Source organism: Schistocerca serialis, chromosome 12, assembly GCF_023864345.2.
Source record: "Schistocerca serialis cubense isolate TAMUIC-IGC-003099 chromosome 12, iqSchSeri2.2, whole genome shotgun sequence".
NCBI lineage: Eukaryota > Metazoa > Arthropoda > Insecta > Orthoptera > Acrididae > Schistocerca > Schistocerca serialis.
This window is the reverse complement of record NC_064649.1, coordinates 83,343,208-83,367,135: the sequence shown is the minus strand read 5'-3', so window position 1 is coordinate 83,367,135 and position 23,928 is coordinate 83,343,208. Positions and strand designations below refer to the sequence as shown.

At 42.6% G+C, this 23,928-nt stretch overlaps 1 protein-coding gene across 2 annotated transcripts in view; it reads right to left on the bottom strand.

The window, feature by feature from the left end:
* LOC126428239 (plectin) overlaps positions 1-23,928 on the bottom strand; it is a 213,286-nt gene that overhangs the window by 31,128 nt on the left and 158,230 nt on the right. For both annotated transcript variants that reach the window (XM_050090154.1, XM_050090155.1), the window contains exons 12-14: positions 16,895-17,121; positions 12,732-13,046; positions 616-885 (exon numbers count right to left, since the gene is read on the bottom strand). In XM_050090154.1, the coding sequence (XP_049946111.1) occupies positions 616-885; positions 12,732-13,046; positions 16,895-17,121 (812 nt within the window). The remainder of the gene's footprint in view (positions 1-615; positions 886-12,731; positions 13,047-16,894; positions 17,122-23,928) is intronic.

Genomic DNA, 23,928 nt, shown 5'->3' with positions numbered 1-23,928 from the left:
TTAATCCCTCAATACCATGAGGATTATGTGATAAATACTGACCAAACAGGTAAATATATGTTTTCCGCGTACAAAATGTTTTTACTGATGTAAAATATCAACGAGCATGAGCTCGAATATTTTTCAGTGAATGAAAAACTTTCTGTTCTTCAGCTAAAGAATGTTTTAAGAATAATGTAGGTTTGGGAAACTTTTTGAATAATTGGTGGAATAACAAAAGAAAATGAAACAGAAGAAAAAAAAGTGCCAGAGGAGAAATCGAACCCGAGAGTTCTGGTGTAAAAGTCCGAGTCTGAGCCCTAACCTTCTAGGCCAGATGGCAGCTCGGCAATGGACTATCATTATATACTCATAAGGCACCTAAGAAACTTTGAATCAATTTTTCTCTGTATTTTCTGAGTAGTGCGTCCTAATATTTTAACCACATGAGGTGTTAGGGGTCTTCTTTCACCACACAAAATTTCGGACAAATCCCCAACCCCACGGTCGTGCCATCTCCTTGTTAGATGTAAACTAGAAATTATACAACAGAATTATAACTGTTAGATTTCTCTCTTTTACGGAAAATTCAAATTAATAAAGCTTTTCCCTCATAATTATATCCAGCTGCGTTACCTTGGCATCGTCACCGCTGTCAGAGAAGCAGCCACTCTCGGCAGAGCCGGCATCGCGCTGGCGGCGGCGTTCGGCGAACTCGGAGCGCAGCGCGCGCCACTCGACCTCGGACTGGGAGCTCTTCTGCCTGGCACGCTGCCAGGTCTCGCGGCACAGTGACAGCTCGTCCCGCAACTCGCGGAGCATCTCCCGCTTGTGCTGCAGCTCGTGCCGCAGCAGCGTCTCGTGAGTGTGCAGTTGTCGGTGCTGTGCCCGCATCCGTCCCACCACCTGCCACATGCACGTACACAAACATTCTGGTGTTAAAGACAATGAAACTGTTAACCAACTAGCAAAGAGTGGCATCATGGAAGGAATAAATTTCCTTGTAAATCTACCATATACAGTCTTCATAATAACTGTGACGAAAGATGCGTTTGATGATTGGTAGAGGAAAGTGGTGTAAAGTGGCCAGGAAGGGAAAAGTGGCCATTGGTTATTTCTTGCCCTAAACAGTGGTCAGCCCAATTTTAATATACACTATCCTTGTTGTCAGCGAGTTTGAGAAACGAAACTTGTTCCATTATTTTTTAGCAGAAACTTTCCTAATTTTCAGTTACCTTGTATAATGTAAGCAATTTATATTATTCTTGTTACCCCACTTATGTACAGAGTAATACTTTTTATCATGTCAACTCTTAAACAATGTCTTTTGGCCTACACAAATGCAGTTTCTTGTTGTTTCTTTCACTTTGGTTATTTGTATTGTGAACCGCTAATGCCGACATGATGTTTGAGTGGGAAAACTGGCCCCACAACTTATCAGGTAAAATGGTCCAGTAAGGGTTTTGGAACATGTGAGGCAATACTGACCTTACGACTTATCTTAGAAGAAAGATTAAGGAAAGGCAAACCTACATTTCTAGCATTTGTAGACTTAGAGAAAGCTTTTGATAATGTTGACTGGAATACTCTCTTCCAAATTCTAAAGGTGGCAGGGGTAAAATACATGGAGCAAAAGGCTATTTACAATTTGTACAGAAACCAGATGGCAGTTATAAGAGTCGAGGGGCATGGTGGTGGTGGGTAGTGTTTAATGTCTCGTCGACAACGAGGTCATTAGAGACGGAGCGCAAGCTCGGGTTAGGGAAGGATTGGGAAGGAAATCGGCCGTGCCCTTTCAAAGGAACCATCCCGGCATTTGCCTGAAATGATTTAGGGAAATCATGGAAAACCTACATCAGGATGGCCGGAGATGGGATTGAACCGTCGTCCTCCCGAATGCGAGTCCAGTGTGCTAACCACTGCGCCACCTCGCTCGGTCCAAGGGGCATGAAAGGGAAGCAGTGGTTGGGAAGGGAGTGAGACAGGGTTGTAGCCTATCCCTGATGTTATTCAATCTGTATATTGTGCAAGCAGTAAAGGAAACAAAAGAAAAATTTGGAATTGGAATTAAAATCCATGGAGAAGAAATAAAAACTTTGACATTCGCTGATGACATTGTAATTCTGTCAGAGACAGCAAAGGACTTGGAAGAGCAGTTGAGCAGAATGGACAGTGTCTTGAAAGGAAGATATAAGATGAACATCAACAAAAGCAAAACGAGGATAATGGAATGTAGTTGAATTAAATTGGGTGATGCTGAGGGAGTTAGATTAGGAAATGAGACACTTAAAGTAGTAAAGGAGTTTTGCTATTTGGGGAGCAAAATAACTGATAATGGTTGAAGTAGCGAGGATATGAAATGGAGACTGGCAATGGCAAGGAAAGCGTTTCTGAAGAAGAGAAATTTGTTAACATTGAGTATAGATTTAAGTGTGAAGATGTCGTTTCTGAAAGTATTTGTATGGAGTGTAGCCATGTATGGAAGTGAAACATGCACGATAAATTGTTTGGACAAGAAGAGAATAGAAGCTTTCGAAATGTGGTGCTACAGAAGAATGCTGAATATTAGATGGGTAGATCACGTAACTAATGAGGAGGTATCGAATAGAATCAGGGAGAAGAGGAGTTTGTGGCACAACTTGACTAGAAGAAGGGATTGGTTCGTAGAACATGTTCTGAGGCATCAAGGGATCACCAATGTAGTATTGGAGGGCAGCGTGGAGGGTAAAAATCGTAGAGGGAGACAAAGAGATGAATACACTAAGCAGACTCAGAAGGATGTAGGTTGCAGTAAGTACTGGGAGATGAAGAACCTTGGACAGGATAGGATAGCATGGAGACCTACATCAAACTAGTCTCAGGACTGAAGACCACAACAACAACAACAACAACAACAAGGGTTAGTTACTTCCATATATCATCCACAATACTACAAATCAGACTGACTTCTAAATCCTTTCATATAAAAAGTTACCACCCACCATTCTGCCCCTTTGTGTCAATTTTGAATTATTTAATTTATATTATTTATAGAAGTATATGTTCTGTTATATTTGGCATAACACAAAAATCTCATTGAAAACTGTCTGTTCCAGCTGTGTGGTATTGTTTCAGATGATAGGGCATCAAAATACACAGAAAATATGTCCAAAAATTAGAACAACAAACACGAGATGCTGTTGTGAAGACACTGGCCACATTACCCCTCGCAGGTAGGCAAACCCTGCAATACATAAGCCTTCAGAAAAACTCATATAGTTCCTATATATTATTTACTTTTTCACAAGCAACATATGGTGTGATACCTTATAACACGTTGATTCAAAATAAGTAAGTGGTAGCTTCTGTCAATTGCCATAGAGTGACTATTTTACCTCTACCTCCCCTGCTGATTCTCAGAAACCTCTTAGATGATAAAAGAACAAAACTTTGTAAGGAGTCAAAAATGGATTGCCAAAAAATATGGTATTCAAAGCTAGATGTTTCACAATGACATACAACATCAATCATAAGAATGTGAAACAGATATTGGTGTTATCCTGCACATCACTACAGAATAAGAGTTTTAACCTCTCTGTATTGCAAAAGCCACCCCTCAGAATTAGTAGATCTAAATCATGTAATCCTCAGTTGTTCAAGACGTGCTATTAAGTGTACTAAATTCTAGAAGGAAACAGTTAAATTCGGAATTCCTCTTCCCAAAACTGTCACAAACCTGCCCTGGTAGCCAAAAATCTATATCCACATTGTAAGATACTTTCATGAGATGGATAGTCTTTCAATCTGGATTTGAGCTTAGGAAGTGATCAGGAATGGACTCATATGAATTTTTTGGGATGCTGTGTTGTTACCAAAAGTGCCATGGAAATATATCTGGGTGTAACATTGCAAATCAATATGGGATGGAACGAGCATGTGAGAAGTATGATAGCGAAGGTGAATGGTCAGCTTCACTTTAATGAGAGAATTTTAGGAAAGAGTGGTTCACCTGTAAAGGAAACCACACATAGGATGCTGGTGCAACGTATTCTTGAGTACTGCTCGAGTGCTTGGGACCTGTACCAAGCTGGACTGAAGGAAGACATCAAAGCAATTCAGAGGCATGCTGCTAGATTTCTTACTGGTAGGTTCAAACAATATGTAAGTGTTATGGAGATGCTTCAGGAACTCAAATGGGAATCCCTGGGGGGAAGGCGACATTCCTTTCAAGAAACACTATTGAGAAAATTTAGAGAGCTGGCATGTGAACCTGACTGCCGAATGATTCTACTGCCACCAACATACATTGCACGTAAGGACCACAAAAATAAGAAACTAAAAATTAGGGCTGATATGGAGGCATATAGAAAATTGTTTTTCCCTCACTCCATTTGCGAGTGGAACAGGAAAGGAATTGACAAGTGGTACAGGGTCCCTTCTGCCTTGCACCATACTGTGGCTTGCAGAGTATGTTTGTAGATGTAGAAGAGAAGTTAGAACAATTTTTGTGGCAAAAATGTAAAGAATCTGGAATTATTCAACTTTACACTTTCCCAAATTTCCTCATTTAAGTATACATCTGTCACTTTTGCATTGAAGAATGTCCCAGCAGATAAGCACACGAGCCTAAACAAGAAAAATTTGGATTACTATTTATTTATTGTATGGCTTCTGGTGCCGGGAGTCTCTGAAGGATGTTCAGTGTGCCTTAAATGCAGCTCTTTTCATTTAAGCTGAGGAGCTGCATCTTTAAGGGAACTGGAATCTCTCAAGAAAGAAAGGAATTTGGAAGGCACTGCCTGTAGCCTATAGTAAGAGAGAACAACCCCAGCACTTGCCTAAACTGAAAATGGAAAACCACAGAGAACCATTTTCGAGGTTGCCAGCAGATAGATTCGAACCACCTCATCTCTCAAATCCGTAGATTGCTAGCTCAGTGGTTCAATGAACAGAGCTAACCCAGTCAATGGCGAATTCGGAAAAACTGGTGGTTGTACACTGTTTTAAAATAAAATAAAATGCATCACGTGCATATTTCATTTTTAATTTTGCATATTTGATCATCTAATAATGCTTGAATGCAGGCATATTTTAAGATTTAATTGTGCACAGAATTCCTTTAGTCTTACAAGAGGGATGCAAAGCACACTCAATACCGAGTGAGGTGGCGCAGTGGTTAGCACACTGGACTCGCATTCGGGAGGACGACGGTTCAATCCCGTCTCCGGCCATCCTGATTAGGTTTTCCGTGATTTCCCTAAATCGCTTCAGGCAAATGCCGGGATGGTTCCTTTGAAAAGGCACGGCCGATTTCCTTCCCCATCCCTCCCTCACCCGAGCTTGTGCTCCGTCTCTAATGACCTCGTTGTCGACGGGACGTTAAACACTAATATCCTCCTCCTCCTCCTCCAAAGCACACTCGGCTCAGATGAAATTGAACAGCCCACTGAAAAAAATCTTTTGGAAACAAATCAAACTATCAGATGTGCTGTTATCGTATACACCACCTGCTCTCCACAAATCCCTCCCTGTCATTCTGTATCAAACTGATTTTCATAACTGAGAAGATTACCAACTGCATGACCAGACTGGTTATTATTTTACCATTTGGGTAACTAAAGATAGAATTTTGAGCAATTTTTTGTTAAAGAAATGCAACCATTGTTGGGCAATATTTTTGCTGATCAACGTGATTTTTGTGCAACACAAGCAAATCCTAGTATATTTTTATGCACTGATTTTAAAGTACTGTTATTTATAATGATGTACACTGCTCCACTGCCTTGTGAAATACTGATATATTGCAACCCCAAAGTTCTACCAGCCTCCAGATAATGACTCCAGGGCTAACATTAAACTGCTATGGATATGTAATTATGTTATTATAGTAGTGCACACATATTATTAACTTAACATGATGATAGTGGGTGGATCAAAATCAGTTTCCCTCTTCTTTCTGGTTACAAACTTATCCATTAGAAACTATCATAACAGCTTTTAGGACAAAAACAATAAACTGCTGTACTTACATTAAATTCAGCTGCAGGTAAGAAATGAACTGGTTAACAAAACAACAACTGAGCTCAAGTAAGGCCAACAACTGGTCTTGGGTAAAATAGGGATGGGCAACAGCCACTAGTGCTATGGCTGTATAGATAGTTTAAATCAGTGCTTTATTTGTAATAATAATAAAAAAAAAAAGAGGTCCCGGTACTGTGACCTTCTGAGAGAGGGCAGGGGAGGGAGAGATGGGGGTGTTTTTAGTCACATTTAGTCGTCTTAAAACACTATATATATATATATATATATATATATATATATATATATATATATATATATATATATATATATATAAATAGAAGGAAACATTCCACGTGGGAAAAATTATATATAAAAACAAAGATGAGGTGACTTACCGAACAAAAGCACTGGCAGGTCGATAGACACACAAACAAACACAAACATACACACAAAATTCAAGCTTTCGCAACAAACTGTTGCCTCATCAGGAAAGAGGGAAGGAGAGGGGAAGACGAAAGGAAGTGGGTTTTAAGGGAGAGGGTAAGGAGTCATTCCAATCCCGGGAGCGGAAAGACTTACCTTAGGGGGAAATGTCTGCTTGTGTCTGTATGTGTGGATGGATATGTGCGTGTGTGCGAGTGTATACCTGTCCTTTTTTCCCCCTAAGGTAAGTCTTTCCGCTCCCGGAATTGGAATGACTCCTTACCCTCTCCCTTAAAACCCACTTCCTTTCGTCTTCCCCTCTCCTTCCCTCTTTCCTGATGAGGCAACAGTTTGTTGCGAAAGCTTGAATTTTGTGTGTATGTTTGTGTTTGTTTGTGTGTCTATCGACCTGCCAGCGCTTTTGTTCGGTAAGTCACCTCATCTTTGTTTTTATATATATATATATTATTTTTTTTTTTTTTTTTTTTAAAAAAAATCAGAGATACTGTTACAGTGTATCACGACAAATCAAGCACTGGTTTAAATCTGTTGACGGCTTTGTTCACTATAAATAGATTGTATCCCTTTCTCACTGTGTGATTGAAAATAAAAATACCTTTCAATTTCACTACATGGAAATTAGGTCGTGTGTAATTTGATTTAGGTTAAAGGGGGTCTAGATCCCCTGGACCCCCCATTTGGCTACGTCCTTGACAGGACGTGATGAACACGAAAAGTTCATATGGTGCGCATTACAAGAAGTAAGAGGTTGACTCTTATCTTCAATATTGTTGGTTACAAAACAGATATTCACATGCAACATTTGCCATTACATACATTTTTATCGATCATTTATTGTCCTGTAGACATGCAGTTTTACAGATTATATGATGATTTTTTGTTTCCTCTTTTTAGCTATTGACAGTCAGAAGATGCAGAAGATTGGCTGATTGAAAACAATTGCAGCATTATGAAATGCTCCCATCATTGCAGTGTAAAACAATGCAACAAAGTAAAAGGACCCATCATTCTGGAACAGAACATTAGATGTTCATATGGGATCATCAATGAAAATTTATATTAAGATATACTGTTAAAGAAATATTAGTGAAGTCATCCAGTTAATCCCCAAGTCTTTAGAGAATCTGACTCCAATGTAGAAAACATCTCTAAACATCTGATTACAAAAGAGGTAGTGTGTTAAATATCTGATGTCAAGACTATAAGCAAGAAAAAGTTTAGAAAGGTTTAAAATTATATTTAAAATTTGTTGAGAGTCACTAAGTGTTTTCGTTATCAGACCCTGGATGAGCATAGTGTGGATGATTTGCACTCCATTTCAAACAAAAGCTAGTTTTTCATACATCCCAATTTTTATGACACCATATCTCCTGAACAACAATGATATAATTTTGCAGTTATGTTCAGTGTATATGTGGATACAGTCTGCAAAATACATTGTGAATAGAGTTAGTAGTAAAGAAATAATAAATTAAAACAACGTGCCTGATGTTGAAGTATTACTGCACAAAAAGCAAAAATGTAGTAAGTGATAAACTTTTTCCCTTTTGTCATTTTGTGTGGTCATCAGTGAGAAAAAGTTTGGAAAACGTTTGAAATTATGTGTAAGGTTTGTTGGAACTGGGCGAGAATCACTGATCAGCCTATACCTGGACTCATCCGTGAACATAACCTGGGACCACTGTTCCAATGACCGTGTACTGTGTTCTTGACACCAGGCTTTACAGCCTCTCCTGTGGCCAAGGTTCAGTGGAACGCACCTTGTAGGTCTCCAGGCGAATAAACCATGTCTGCTCAGTCGTCTGTAGACTGTGCATCTGGAGACAACTGTTCCAGTGGTTGCAGTAAGGTCCCGAGCAAGGCTACCTGCAGTACTCCGTGGCTGTCTGCGGGCACTTATGGTGAGATATCGGTCTTCTTGTGGTGTTGTACACTGTGGCCGCTGTGTACTGTAGCATGTGGACACTTTTCCTGTCTGCTGGAATCGTTGCCATAATCTTGAGATCACACTTAGTGGCACACGGAGGGCCTGTGCTACGACTTGCTGTGTTTGACCAGCCTCCAGTCGCCCTAGTATTTTACCCCTCATAACGTCATCAATATGTGTTCTGTGAGCCATTTTCAAAACACAGTCACCATTAGCATGTCCGAAAACGTCTCCACACTTACTCGCTGCACCATACTCTGACATGCACCAACACACCCCTGCGTATGTGGACTGCTGCCAGCGCCACCGTGTGACGACCGCAGCTCAAATGCACCGCACGGTCATACCCCGAGGTACTTTAAACCCGCAAACTGCCCACCAGAGGGCTGTTTCACCAGGTATCAGCATTATCCTTAATTTATGAGCATGAGTGTAGATAAAGGCTGGTGTACAAGCCTATTGCAGTCAGGGAAGAAGCCTGTCTCCTTTATCAAAAGGCCTATTAACTTTTCTGAATAAGTGATTTATGGAAACCGCTTAAAACCTATCCTGAGGGATACTGTGCAAAATTCTGTCCAATTGGCACATCTGATTGTCAAATATCAGAACAGGATGCAGGGCTCTACCCATAATGCACCTAACATTCTCAATTGGGGAGGGATCCCACAACCTTACTGGCGAAGGTAGGGACTGGCAAGCACGAAGACAAGCAATAAAAACTCTCGTCATTTATGGGCAGGCATTATTGTGCTGAAATGTAAGCACAGGATGGCTTACTGTGAAGGGCAACCAAAAAATGTGTAGCCAATGGTCAATGTACTGTTGTGCTGTAAGGGCGCTGTGGATGACTACCAAAGGGTTCCTGCTATGAAGAGATATGGCACTGCAGACCATCACTCGTGGTAGTCAGGCCATATGGTGGGCAACAATCAGATTGGTACCCGCTGATGTCCTGTGCATCTCCACACACATCTTGCACCTGGAATCTCATTGACTAAAGTAGCATTGCCTTCAGAGATGAGTCCTGCTTCAAACTGAGCCCTGATGCCCAGCAAAGGCATGTCTGGGTATGACTTAAACAGCAGTAGGATACAACCTGTCACCTGCCACACAGCCTGACAACCAAAAGTGATTGTCTGGAGGTTCCATTTCTTTTTGGTAGTCATCTGCGGCACCCTTACAGCACAGTGGTATGCTGATGGTATTCTAAGCCCTACTAAGGGACTAAAATTACCTGAAATTTTGTCCAAACACTCCTTGGCCATTGTCACGTGGTATCAGTATCAGTGGCAATGATGCGGATACCAGCGACATCACAGCCAGCAGATAGTGTATATGAGGGGCATACACACAGCCCACCGGCAGTCGTACCACTTGAAAATAGCCAAAGAGTACTTGGCCAAAAGTGAGTCGTGCACGGCACGCGTTTATCCCATTTATTGTTTGTCATCTTCTATTACAATACTGCTGCCTCGTTTTCTTATTCCACTTACTGTAGTCACTAACTTCCTGCCTTACTTGCTCGTGAGTGGCAGCAGCAGTGCATATCAATAAGTGCACTGTCGTAACATATCTGGAGCGACCTATAGTATTCCCGGGTCATCGTGTGTCTGGCAGTCAGTTTGTGATGGACCAGCACTGCAGTCGGGACACAGCAGCAGTGAAGTTGGGGGACAGAGCACTCGTGAGGCGCCGACAGCTAGTGCTCGCCGAACGCTGGCGACACACACGAACTGTCCGACAGAGGGAGATTGGAGCAGGACAACAGTTGGTTGGTCGTTCGATTGGTCATCTCATGGGCCAACATATACTTGGTCCTTTCACTGTTTCTGGGCCTGGGCAGTTGGTCGGTTGGCGTGGAGTAGCGAGGAAATCTCTGCGGCATGTACTTTGGCCGGGCCCACTGGCGGCCTCTATGCGGTGCCAGAGTGTATGGTGCTGTTCCCATTGCTATGAGGTTCGTGGCTCACCGATGCTCGACATGAAAGTTGAGTTTTAACTTAATCTACCAGCAAGTCACAATTGTTCACATTGTGTCGTTTGGAGTTTGTTGTAGGCTGTTGGGATATACCCACAAGCAACAATGTGTGTTTTCAAGTTGGCAAATTTTAGCCACCCTCCAGTGGAGTTTAAATGTACTTTCTTCTTTGAATTGAAGTGCACCAGCGGAATCTTCTGCCTTGTGGCCGTTAATGTTCCAGTTACCTGCCCTGGCCATTGATGTAAATTCAGGCAGTGTATTTTCCTCATCGTGTTGTCGCTGTCCAGCTAGTGTGTAGTTTGACAGCTCAATGTATAACTGATTGTGGGCACTCATACCTTCTACGTTGTTCCATTGAACTCCCTGTTGTGTACTGGTTGGGTGAAGCAGAGGTTAACTTGTCGGTGGGTCCGTTGACTGTCTGTCGGTTGGGTTGTTGTCGGATCGCAACGGTTGGGCCGACTGCGTGTCTCACCTAAGCGAGCGTTAGTGTTTGAATTCCAGGCTGACCCTCAGAACTTACGAGCGCCGTTGGACATACTGCCTTCTCTTGTTTGTTCTTGTTGTTTGTACTTGTATGCCTTCTAGCCGATTTTTAGATTAAGGTTGTTTTGCCCTTAAGGCGGCAAATGGTTTGGCCCTTCAGACTAATTTAAGAACTGTTTTATGTAAAGTCTTTGTCATTTTTAAAATTAATGTTATTGAGCCTTAATAAAGTGTCAGATTCTGTGGGCCTTCAGCCTAGTTAAGGAACTGTTTTAAGATAAGGCTTTGCCTTTTAAATTTCTGATTTTGGTTGAGCTTTAAGTTATTGGCTTTCAGCGGTTTTTAAATTAAAGTAGTCTTGTCCTCGCGGCATGATATTTTACGCCACATTCAGCTGCTAATTAAGTTCCCAAAAGTAAAACTGTGTTTCTTTTTTTTTTTAATTTCTTGCCTCTTGTAATGTTTGATCAAATAAAAGGTAGTATGTTCGAGTATAACTGATAGCCGCGTATTTTGGCCCCTTTCCACAACTTAAACTGCCTGTCCTGTCCTGCCGGTTTAGCTGGGCGTCTCAAAAAGCTCATAAAATTTTAATCATTTGATGGAACTGGAGACCTGAGAACTTTTTATTCAGTGTTACTGCTATGAGACTCTGCATTCTTACATTCTACGCCCCGTTTTCTTGCCCATCGTGGCAAACCATCCTGTGCTTACATTTCAGCAAGATAATGCCTGTCCACACACGGCGAGAGTTTCTACTGCTTGTCTTCATGCTTGCTGAACCCTCCCTTGGCCAAACAAGGTCGCTGCATCCCTCCCCTGGCCGACAAGGTCGCTCGATCTCTCCCCAATTCAGAACGTTTTGAGCATTATGGGCAGGGCCTCCAACCAGCTCCAGATTTTGATGATCTAATGCACCAAATGGGCAGAATTTGCCAGGATATCAGTTAGGAGGACATCCAACAACTCTATAAATTGACACCAAACCGAGTAACTCCTTGCATAAGGGCCAGACGTGGACCAACGTGTTGTTGACTTGCTCAATTTGTGAAGCTCTTTCTCTTGAAAAAAATCATTCAATTTTTCTGAAATTTTAATCCTTTTTTTATTTGTACATGTACATTACATGTACCGATTTCCATCACATCCGGATGATTCCTTTGTGGCGTGTTATTTTTTTGTGTCTTAGAGTTTTTTCTTTTGCTTGTACCTTATTCCCGCAGTGACGCAGGGTCGGCATGGTGAATCAGATTTGGCAAGGTTAATTTAAGGGGTGGCCGGATGCACCTCCTGCCGCCACCCCATACCCCCCAAGACGGAATTAATGCACCCCAACTGTCCGTGTCTATTGTAATCCATGGAATAGTGTGAGTGTGTTCAGACATCTGCGAGCTGTGTAACTGAGGCGGGATGTGGGGACCAGCCCGGTGTTAACCCAGTGGGATGTGGAAAACCGCGTAAAAACCACATCCAGGTTGGCCGGCACTCCCGCCTCTGTTGTTAATCTGCCGGGTGGAGCCGGCTCGCCTACCCGAGTCCAGGAAGCAGCGCATTAGTGCTCTCAGCTAACCTGGCGGGTTTTTTCGTGTCTTAGAGTCTGTTACAACAATAAATGACTATCGGAAAGTAAACAGACAAAGTGTCGTGAAAGAAGGCACTACAGCTGTAATGGGGACCACGAGAAATAATCGAATATTAAAAAATTATTGAAGCCAAAAAAAAAAAGTTGACAGAGCCACTAAATCTTACAATGTTCATCGAAACAGACGTTACAGTAGTTTGTTTCCCATACACAGCAGAGACTAAAAATCAATTTCTTTCAAAAACAGCGAAGACACGAGAACAAACGACAGCACAGCGTTGCGCCACGATCATAACTGCCCAGTTTTACAAAGTGTACGAAGCCTCTCTCACCCCCCAGGTCTTGCGCAGCTCTGAGGAGACGAGCGACAGGCGCTGCTGCTGGCGGCCCAGCTCCGTCTCCAGGTGGCCGTTGAGCTGCTGGAGGCGCGACAGCTCCCGCTGGAGGCTCTTCTTCTCCAGGATGAGCTCCTTGAGGCGCAGGAAGGTCTGGCTGACGCTGATCACCAGCCGTGGGCCGTACGGCGTGTCGACGCTCTTGTAGCAGTGGCTCTTCACGTCATCCACTGCGGGGTCGCGGTCGGCGTCGGCCGGGGAATCCCCCGCCTCGCCTGCGGCCTGCTGCTGGCTCAGCAACTCCATCAGCACCTGCAGGCACAGCACGAGAACAAGACACCTCATCAGTCCGCGCTGCCGCAGTAGACGGTCTGCACAGTAGATCCCCAACTCAGATGTTCATTCTTAACGGTTCAAAATCTGCAGATGTAGAGGTAATTTCGGGAGTACCGCAGGGAAGCGTGATAGGACCTTTATTGTTTACAATATACATAAATGACTTAGTTGACAACATCGGTAGCTCCGTGAGGCTATTTGCAGATGACACGGTTGTCTACAAGAAAGTAGCAACATCAGAAGACTCGTACGTACTCCAGGAGGACCTGCAGAGGATTAATGCATGGTGCGACAGCTGGCAGCTTTCCCTAAACGTAGATAAATGTAATATAATGCGCATACATAGGGGCAGAAATCCATTCCAGTACGATTATGCCATAGGTGGTAAATCATTGGAAGCGGTAACGACCGTAAAATACTTAGGAGTTACTATCCGGAGCGATCTGAAGTGGAATGATCACATAAAACAAATAGTGGGAAAAGCAGGCGCCAGGTTGAGATTCATAGGAAGAATTCTAAGAAAATGTGACTCATCGACGAAAGAAGTAGCTTACAAAACGCTTGTTCGTCCGATTCTTGAGTATTGCTCATCAGTATGGGACCCTTACCAGGTTGGATTAATAGAAGAGATAGACATGATCCAGCGAAAAGCAGCGCGATTCGTCATGGGGACATTTAGTCAGCGCGAGAGCGTTACGGAGATGCTGAACAAGCTCCAGTGGCGGACACTTCAAGAAAGGCGTTACGCAATACGGAGAGGTTTATTATCGAAATTACGAGAGAGCACATTCCGGGAAGAGATGGGCAACATATTACTACCGCCCACATATATCTCGCGTAATGATCACAACGAAAAGATCCGAGAAATTAGAGCAAATACGGAGACTTACAAGCAGTCGTTCTTTCCACGCACAATTCGTGAATGGAACAGGGAAGGGGGGATCAGATAGTGGTACAATAAGTACCCTCCGCCACACACCGTAAGGTGGCTCGCGGAGTATAGATGTAGATGTAGATGTAGATGTCATTGGGCATTCATAGAGCTCATGTGTAATACATAGGGGGTCCAAAAAAATGTATTCTCTGTTTAAAAGTCCATAATTTGCAACCTAATTGACGGAGTTGTCTCATTTTTGGTGAAAGTGTAGTTTAAAGTCCAACTTAAAGATATCATTGTAGGTGTTCGAAATGGTCACCATTAACATCCACACACAAGTGATGCCACCGAACTTCAGTATGAACCACTGACTGCAACGTGTTCAGTTGGATATTTGCACATGAATGTACGATGGATTCTCGAAGTTCATCCATTGTGTGTGGCTTTTGTCGATAAACGACGTCCTTTAGTGTTCCCCACAGATAAACGCCCAGAGGAGTTAGGTCTCGGGAGCGTGGTGGATACTCCACAGCACCTCTACGGCCTATCAGTCTTCCTGGTAGATTTTCGTCGAGATACGCCCTAACACGATTTTGGTAGGGGGCTGGGCCACCATCTTGTTGAAAATAAATTCTTCCGTCTCCATACAAGTCTCGGATGGCAGGTAAAATGGATGTCTGAACCTTCTGACGGTACACCTCACCGGTAACTGTACCGTCAAAGAAGAATGGCCCAATCGAGCCCCGGTAAGACAACCCATACCACACATTTACTCCTGGCAAATTCACGGCTTTGTCTACATGGACGTTCGGATTTTCGGCGGCCCAGTACATGCAATTGTGGCGATTTACTGTAGCTTTGAGTTTGAACTGTGCCTAATAAGACCACACAATCATCTCTGCAAACTCTTCATCGTTGCGCACCATGTTAGTAAACCACTCGCAGTACTCCAGTCTACGATCTGGGTCGTCCTCATTCACTGCGTGTAGAAATCGTGGGATGTAGCACTTCCACTTTGTTGTCTTCAAAATTCGCTGAGCAGTTGAGCAGCTCTGTGGTGAGCGAGTGAATTGTTGTAACACACGACAGGAGTTAGCCGGACTTGTTACTGTTACAGGTGATCCATATCGTTGTTTGTGTACATCTTTAACACAGCCTTCGGCCTCAAATTTGCCTCAAATGCGACGAATCGTTAAATGTGTCGGTGGCTCTGTTTGATACTCATTTCGCCATTGCCATTGAACCTCATTAATGTTTTCGTACTTAAAATACCACTTCAAAACTGACTTCCTTTCATCGAATGTAAGTCTTGCACCAGCCATGTTTACTCGAGTAACTAGATGCAACTAAGAACAAAACGCTAACTATTTGGCGACTGTCATCTGACAAAACAAAACAATGCAATACAACGCTTGTGTGGCAATTGCCGGAACTACAAACTATTACACTACCAAAGATGAGACAACTCCCTCAATTAGTTTGGCAGTTATGGACTTTTAAACAATGGATACATTTTTTTCGACCCCTCTGTGTAATAGACCAGGTTCACATATAGCAGTATACAATACAACCCTCAGTAAATTATTTTTTGGAGTTCCCCCATAATATTTTGGGGAATAATTCTTCAGGGTATATACATCCGAATTCCATAATAGAAAAGTTTCGAGCTTTTTGACCGTCACCCCGTCGTTCCCCCATAAGGATTTCTAATGGTGCACAACGTCAGCCATATTTCATATCTTGGATTGGTACTCGTATCCTATAATACGACAAGTGGTCAATAAGACAAGAAACGTGTTCATGACGATGACATGTCACAGACAGGTCAGACATATTGTGATATTTTTCAGTTCGTCGTGTACTTGAGAATGGCTACAAAGCCGAACTCAAGATTGTGTACAATAAATGAACAATTAACAGTGAAATAGCGGAAACTTATTTCTAGAAAATTAATATTAACTATTAATATTAAGAATTACAATACCAGAGAAGGGAAGTTGCTACTAACCATATAGCGGAGTTGTTGAGTCGCAATAGGTACAACAAAGAGATTCACACAATTATAGCTTTTGGCCTTTGTCAGCAGTGGACACACATACAGACACGCACACACACACTCACGCAAACGCAACTTGCACACACGTCTACAGTCTCAGAGAACTGTGGTTTCATTTCTCTGAGACTGCAAACGTGTGTGCAAGTTGCGTTTGCGTGTGTGTGTGTGTGTGTGTGTGTGTGTGTGTGTGTGTGTGTGTGTGTGTGTGTTTGTGTCTACTGCTGACAAAGGACTTAATGGCCGAAAGCTATAATTGTGTGAATCTCTTTGTTGTGCCTATCGCAACTCAGCATCTCCGCTATATGGTGAGTAGCAACTTTCCTTCTCTGGTATTGTTACATTCCATCCTGGATTCTCCATTGTTTAATGTTAGGAGTTAAAACGATTACGAAATTTATCGTGGAAAAGCTTTCCATTCCAGAAAACAATTAATCTGTTAAATATATTTTTTATTTTCTATCAACCATGTCGTTATGTGTAAAGAAAAGCCACAGCCACCCCTGGAGTTACCACCGAGCAAGGTGGCGCAGTGGTTAGCACACTGGACTCGTATTCGGGAGGACGACAGTTCAATCCCACGTCCGGTCATCCTCACTTAGGTTTTCTGTGATTTCTCTAAATCGCTCCAGGCAAATGCCGGGATGGTTCCTTTGAAAGGGCACGGCCGACTTCCTTCCCCATCCTTCCCTAATCCAATGACACCGATGACCTCACTGTTTGGTGTCTTCCCCCAAACAATCCAATCCAATCCCCTGGAGTTGTCTTCTGGAGATGAGGACGAAACGTGAGCGACAACAAGAAATTCATCTGACCAAGAACTAATAGCCCAGGATATTTCGTTAAGTGTGACTGGCTCCATTGTTCTCCACTTTGAGGAGCTGCGGTACTCACCTTCCAGACCTTCGGCAGATTGGTGACGATCTCCGTGCGATCCATTGTGGGTGCAACGCTGGTGGGAGCATCGTCACTGTTGCCAGCGGCTGATGTGGCCGGCGCTGCTGTGGCGTCTACGTCTGTGTCTGCAGGGTCAGCGTCCACTGTCGGCTCGGGCACCACTGCGTCTGCAGCTTCCGCCTGTGCTGCGAGCTCCATCAGCGTGCGAGACAGCGCTGCTGCCCCTGTGGCACAAAAGCAAACCGTCTCCACAGGGTGTCCGCACAGTGCTTTTTCCTCTCAAACTTGGCACACAAGGTGTGTGAGAAAAGTAATGAGACAGACAACACTGCGAGCGATCTGGAAACTCTGTGCTGTTCAACTAGTAGACTGGTGTGTTCGTCCCTTCCAGACGCTCAGTCTGAGTTTCCACTCCCTACAGCCATCAAGCGATTTTTGAGTGCACCCTCGGTGACGTTGTGTTTTTGTTGCATGTTACGGAAATGGAACAGTGGAATTTAGACCAACGTTTTGCCATCAAGTTCTGTGTTGAACTTACGAAATCCACGAGTGTGACATGTGAAAAGTTGAAACAGACCTATGGTGAACATTCCTTAACAAGAGCATAAATTTTTCGTTCGCACAAATCATATTTGGAAAGCCGAGAACGTGTTGAAGATGAATCTCGTTCGCCGGCCGAAGTGGCCGTGCGGTTAAAGGCGCTGCAGTCTGGAACCGCAAGACCGCTACGGTCGCAGGTTCGAATCCTGCCTCGGGCATGGATGTTTGTGATGTCCTTAGGTTAGTTAGGTTTAACTAGTTCTAAGTTCTAGGGGACTAATGACCTCAGCAGTTGAGTCCCATAGTGCTCAGAGCCATTTGAACCATTTTTGAATCTCGTTCAGGGAGACTTTCAACTTTAAAAACCAAATAAAACTTCGACTGTCTATGTGCTCTTCTCAGAATGTTTCTCCAGGACAAACTGTCTACCAAATGTATTACAAAAATGTCCTTGAAACGTTCAAGAAGATGGTGAATCGACCGAGATTGAACAATGCGGACAAGTGGATGCTCCATCATGACAATGCCCCACGTCACTCAGCCACGTCCATCGCGGAATTTCTTACACCAAATGCCATCCCTGTTGTCCCGCAGACAACCTGTTCACCTGATATGAGTTTTTGTGACATTTATTTCTCAAAACTGGAAAATGTCTTAAAAGAATGTCATTTTGGGACTCTGGAGGACATTCAAATGAGTGTGCTTGACATACATAAAAGCCCTAGCAGTTGAAGCCTTTCAGTGTTGCTGCAAAGACCGGGAACAATGACTCCACCAATGTTTAGCTACCGAAGGGGACTACTTTGAAGGGGACAATACTGTTCTTTGAAAAAAAAAAAATAAAAGCTTTGATAGGTAAGAAATCAGACTCATTAGTTTTCTCACACACCTCGTTTGTGTCTGACACTTTCTGCAAGCAGGTGGGACATGGGTTTTGTGCATGCGTCTTGTTGTTGGTAGTGAATGGAAGTTGGTGGACAACCTTTGTACGGGTGCTTTTTGTTAGTGTGGGTTGCCTACATCATGGGCAGGTATGCATTCAGGGGCAAACCTATTGTTCGCCTTTGACTTACAGTTACTTCACCTATTGTTCTCTTCAGGAAGGGGGTGGGGAACAATAGGTTAAATGTGGTGACATGGAAAATCACTTAACAGAGCAATAGGCTAAGGACCTGTCAGTCAGAGGAGAACAGTAGGTTAAGTACCTATCACTCAAAGGAGAACAATAGGTTTGCCCCTGAGTGCATGCCTGCCCCTGATGTAGGCAACCTGCAATAACAAATGCACCCGCACGAAGGTTGTCCCCCTACTAATGGATATTTGACTAATAGAACCCAGTATTGCTTAAATCATGAGTGGGCAATTGGCAGCCTGCGGTTCGGATCCGGCTTGTGATTGTTTTCAATCTGGTCCACGGAAGAAATTCGTGGGAGAGATAGTGTTAAACTCCAGTCACTGTAAGTGCAAATACGAGGGTATTCAGAAAGTCTGAGTTTTAAAACATTTAATTCCTTACATGTTTCTCAATTTCTCTACATAGTTTCCATATTTGTTTAAACATTTGTCATAACGTTCTACAAGCTTTCGTATCCCTAGATGTCTGCCACCTTTGTGGATAACCAGTCTTTAACTGCATCTTCCACATTCTCATCTGTTGCGAATCGCTTGTCGCAGGGAAACTCCTTTAAGTACTGGACCGAGTGAAAATAGCTCAGCATCAAGTCTGCACTGTATGGTGCGTGGACAATCTGCTGCCGTCCAAAAGATCGGATCAGATTTTGGGTGTGAATGGCAGAATGGGGTCTGGCATTGTCATGCAACAACAAAACTCCACACTCCAGAAGATCATGTCTCTTATTCTGCATTGCAAGTCAAAGTTTAACTGGCATAGCGCAGTACGCGGCTGTGTTTGCTGTTGTCCCTCTCTGCATGATGATGTCTGACGAGATTCCATGTCCATCTCAAAAGACAACTGCCATCACCTTGCATGCTGAGACTGTATGCTTGGCCTTGACATTGACTGGAGAAGTCATGTGACACCATTGCATTGAGTGACGTTTAGACTCTGGAATCACGCAACAAATCCACGTCTCGTCCCCTGTGACAATGAAAACTGGTCACTTTCCTTATGATACCAGTCCAAAAAATCAAGGGCGTCAGCCACTCTATCTGTTTTGTAGTCATCATTAAGCAGCCTGCGAAGCCAACGTGCACACAAATTGCAAAACTGCAACTTCTCAGAGACAATTTTGTGTAAAGTTGTTCTAGTCATATTCTGACGTTCCAAGGCTAAAGTTGTAATTGTGAATCGCCAGTCTTCACAAATCTTATCGTTCACAGCTTTGAGCAAGTCTTCTGAGATCACTGATGGCCGGCTTGATTACGGTTCATCACGAACATTTTCCCTGCTCTCCTCGAACGTTCTCACCCACTTACGCACTCTGCAGTCATTTATCGCATTGGGCCCACACATCTATTTCACTTGTGGCAGGCTGGTCAACTGGTGTGCTGAGAGCAGAAGTGGAACAAGTGACATTTCACAAGATAATTATCTAAAAGCCCATTTGGAAAACTAAAGTGTGGATCTCTTCTGGGTAAAAGAATTACAAGTGATTTCCTGAATAGTGCTGTATTCTGCACTGCATTTTGCAAGCAACTAGTATAAGTCAAATGGTGGACAGAAAGCGAAATTACTGCTATCTGTTATAAAGGTTCAGGTATTATACACAGCAATAGCCTTATGTTTATGCTTTTAAGATGACTTAAGTTATAGTAATACTTAATGCATGTTTAAATAGGCCATATTCTGAAATGAGGCAAAATCGACATATAAAGATTTTGGTCTGTCTGAAAAGCAAAGAAACACTTCAAACATGTATTTGTTCCCCAAGGCATGATAGAAGTAGTAAAGAAAGCCAAGAGAAAATTTTCTTTGGTCGAAATGGAAGCAGAAAACTTTCAATTATAGCCACTGATGCCACAGCAAAGGATAAAGTTCCTTAAGAAGCAGAAGTAAACAAACTGGAACAGAGGAGTACTACGCGAATCTGAATCAGCGAAGAAAATCCTTTGACAATGCAGTTCAGTTATTCACTAAGTCATAATCTTGTGTTTACAGAAGTAAATTTTACGAGGTCCGGTATTATTTCCCCATCAACAGCTCTCCACAGCCTTTGGATGAAGATGAGTTTGAAATAAAATTTGAGAAATCGAAAAATCTGTAGGAGATGAAGAGCAACACTCGTCCACCTTATCGTGAGTTCTATAGCAATCCGTCTCGTTCTTAAGACAGGAGTTACTATGGGTGTAATAAGAAGAGGAGTGGAGAAAGAACAGGACATTGTCAAAGAAAGGGCGAGGAAGACTGAAAAATGTACGACGCAATGGTACGGCATCAGGAGTGTGGCACAGGAAAGACATTCTTCAAGAGATATCCAACAATAGGAAATTATTATGATTCAATAGACACTGACTATGAGTGGATTGTGGATTATAGAAAGTGGCTATCAATAATGTCTCGTATGTGTTGGAGCTGCACCAACTTATTTTTGTTTCGGTGTTTTAATTTTACTTGCTATTTACCTATTATTTTCAGCTTGTTACAGACATTTGGCTTTAATTACTCACATATCCTTGTTTTATAATGAACATGTGTTGTACAGTGTGTCTCAAAACAAAGTTTATATTTGAAAAGGTATCTGCGCATGCACAACAACTCGGAGGAGAACTGCGGCGTGGGAGTGGGCGGGGGGGGGGGGGGGCGTTCTGTGTGCGAGATGATTGGGCGACTGTAACACGGAGGAAATGTTGCAGTGATCGTGGATTTGCATTATGTAAATGATGCTCTTAGTGTTCGGCTTACCAGCAAATGCATCAAAACGCTTGAGGAGACCGCTTCAACGCTGGCCAACCCGAAATCCGGGCGATCAAAGTCATCAAGAATGGGCGGATCTGTAGAGACTGTAGACCAGTCTGTTCGTGACGATCCTGAGCCCTCCATTTGCATAACAGCAAGTTCTCGAAATGTGGATAGACCATCACTGCACTGAATCCTGCAAATAAGCTTTAAACTGCACCCTTACAAAAGGCAATGGGTGCAAGAACTAAAGTCTCAGGATGTCAGACATAGTCCCCAGTTTGTTATTGATGGGACAGAGTCCCCTTCATTTAACAATAACTTGTTTTTTGATGAGACTCATTTTCACCCGGATGGTCACGTTCATAAGCGAAATTGCCGCTACTGGAATGCAACGAATGCTAAACAGAAGCATGAGAAATGCCTTCATTCGCCAAAAGTTACACTATGAGCTGTGATGTTGGCTCGAAGAATAATTGGCTCATACATTTTCGAAGACGAGAGTAGACATACAGTTACAGTGAAGCTGGAACGTTATGTTACGATGCTAAATGATTCTTCGGTTTCTGAATTGCAAAACTTTCCTCGTTATAACCAGGGAACATGGTTTCAACAAGACAGAGTCGCAGTACACACGTCCAGTGCGTCTTTGCAATGAGTTCGTGAAATGTTACTTGGCAAATTGATCTCAAAGAGGGGTGACATAATTTGTTTCCCATACAGTCCACACTTGAGTCCCATGATTTTCTCTTATGGGGATATGTCAAACCTAAAGTACATGTCAATAATCCGACTTCTCTGGAACAACTGAAAGAAAATATCCATAGTGAAGTGGCAGGCATTCTAGTGCCTACACGTCGAGTCGTCAAGCAAAATTTCGTCGTTTAAATGAGTTCTTTAGGTGTGCCGGATTGTATTTAGATAGCATTGTTTTTAAGAAGTAAATTCCTAAACTGTACGTTTCATTAATAAATAAAGATTTTGCCAATAGACTTTAAACCCTGTTTTATTTTGGCGAATCAAATGTAAACTTTCTTGGAGACATCCTGTACTATGTATGTCATGGTTGTTATACCAAAAAATCTTCAAAATATGGTACGATAAATAAAATGTTTTTGTACTTGTGCCTGTTTTACTGTAACATGTTTTAAGATATAAGGGGTATAAGTATTTTAATATATTATAAAAAATAATGCAGGGGCCCTACAATCTCCGACCATATCTACACCTATACACAGACTAACTGACCATTAGGAAAAAATATCTGATAATTTAATTGTTGTTGTTGTTGTGGTCTTCGGTCCTGAGACTGGTTTGATGCAGCTCTCCATGCTACCCTATCCTGTGCAAGCTTCTTCATCTCCCAGTACTTACTGCAACCTACATCTGCTTAGTGTATTCATCTCTTGGTCTCCCTCTACGATTTTTACCCTTCACGCTGCCCTCCAATGCTAAATTTTTGATCCCCTGATGCCTACATGTCCTACCAACCGGTCCCCTCTTCTAGTCAAGTTGTGCCACAAACTCCTCCCCAATTCTATTCAATACCTCCTCATTAGTTATGTGATCTAACCATCTAATCTTCAGTAGTAACTCACATAACTTATAAATAGCCACTTAACTATAACAGTCAGTTATCCAGTTCCCTTAAGAAAGCACTTGTACTGCTTATACTCTCATCCCTCAGTTGTTTTAAACATTTTCAACTGACTCTGTAAACAGCAGACTGTAACAATATCAATCCAGAGGCGCTGTTTGACGAGGAACGCATGTCGGGAGTAGGTACGCACGCGCGTTTCATTGTTTGTGGGACGGTCGATTAGCTATGCCGATTTGCAGCTTGTTGTTGTTGTTGTCTTCAGTTCGAAAACTGGTTTGCTGCAGCTCTCTATGCCACTCTATCCTGTGCAAGGCTCTTCATCTCCAAATAATTACTGCAACCGACATCCTGTTGAATCTTCTTACTGGATTCGTCTCTTGGTCGCCCGCTACCAAACCCCCCACACTTCCCTCCATAACTAAATTCGTAATCCATTGACCTCTCAGAATGCGTCCTATCAACCAAGCGCATCTTCTAATCAGGTTGTGCCACAAATTTCTTTTCTCATTAGTTCTATTCAGTACTTGCTCATTAGTTCCGTGATCTACCCATCTAATCTTCAGCATCATTCTGTAGGACCACATTGCAAAATCTTCTTGTCTAAACTGTTTATCGTCCACGTTTCACTTCCATACATGGCTACCCTTCCGACAAATACCTTCAGAAAAGACCTTCTAACACTTAAATCTATGTTCAATGTTAACAAATTTCCTCCTTCAGAAACGCTTTTCTTGCCATTGCCAGTGTACATTTTATATCCTCTCTACTTCAGCCATCATCAGTTATTTTCCTGCCCGAATACTATCTACTACTTTAAGAATCTCATTTCCTATTATAATTCCCTAAGCATCACCTGATTTAATTCGACTACATTCAATTAACCTTCTCCTCTTTTTGTTGATATTCATGTTACACCCTCCTTTCAAGATACTGTCCATTCCATTCAACTGCTCATCCAAGTCCTTTGATGTCTCTGACAGAGTTACAATGTCATCAGCAAACCTCAAAGTTTTTATTACTTCTCCATGGATTTTA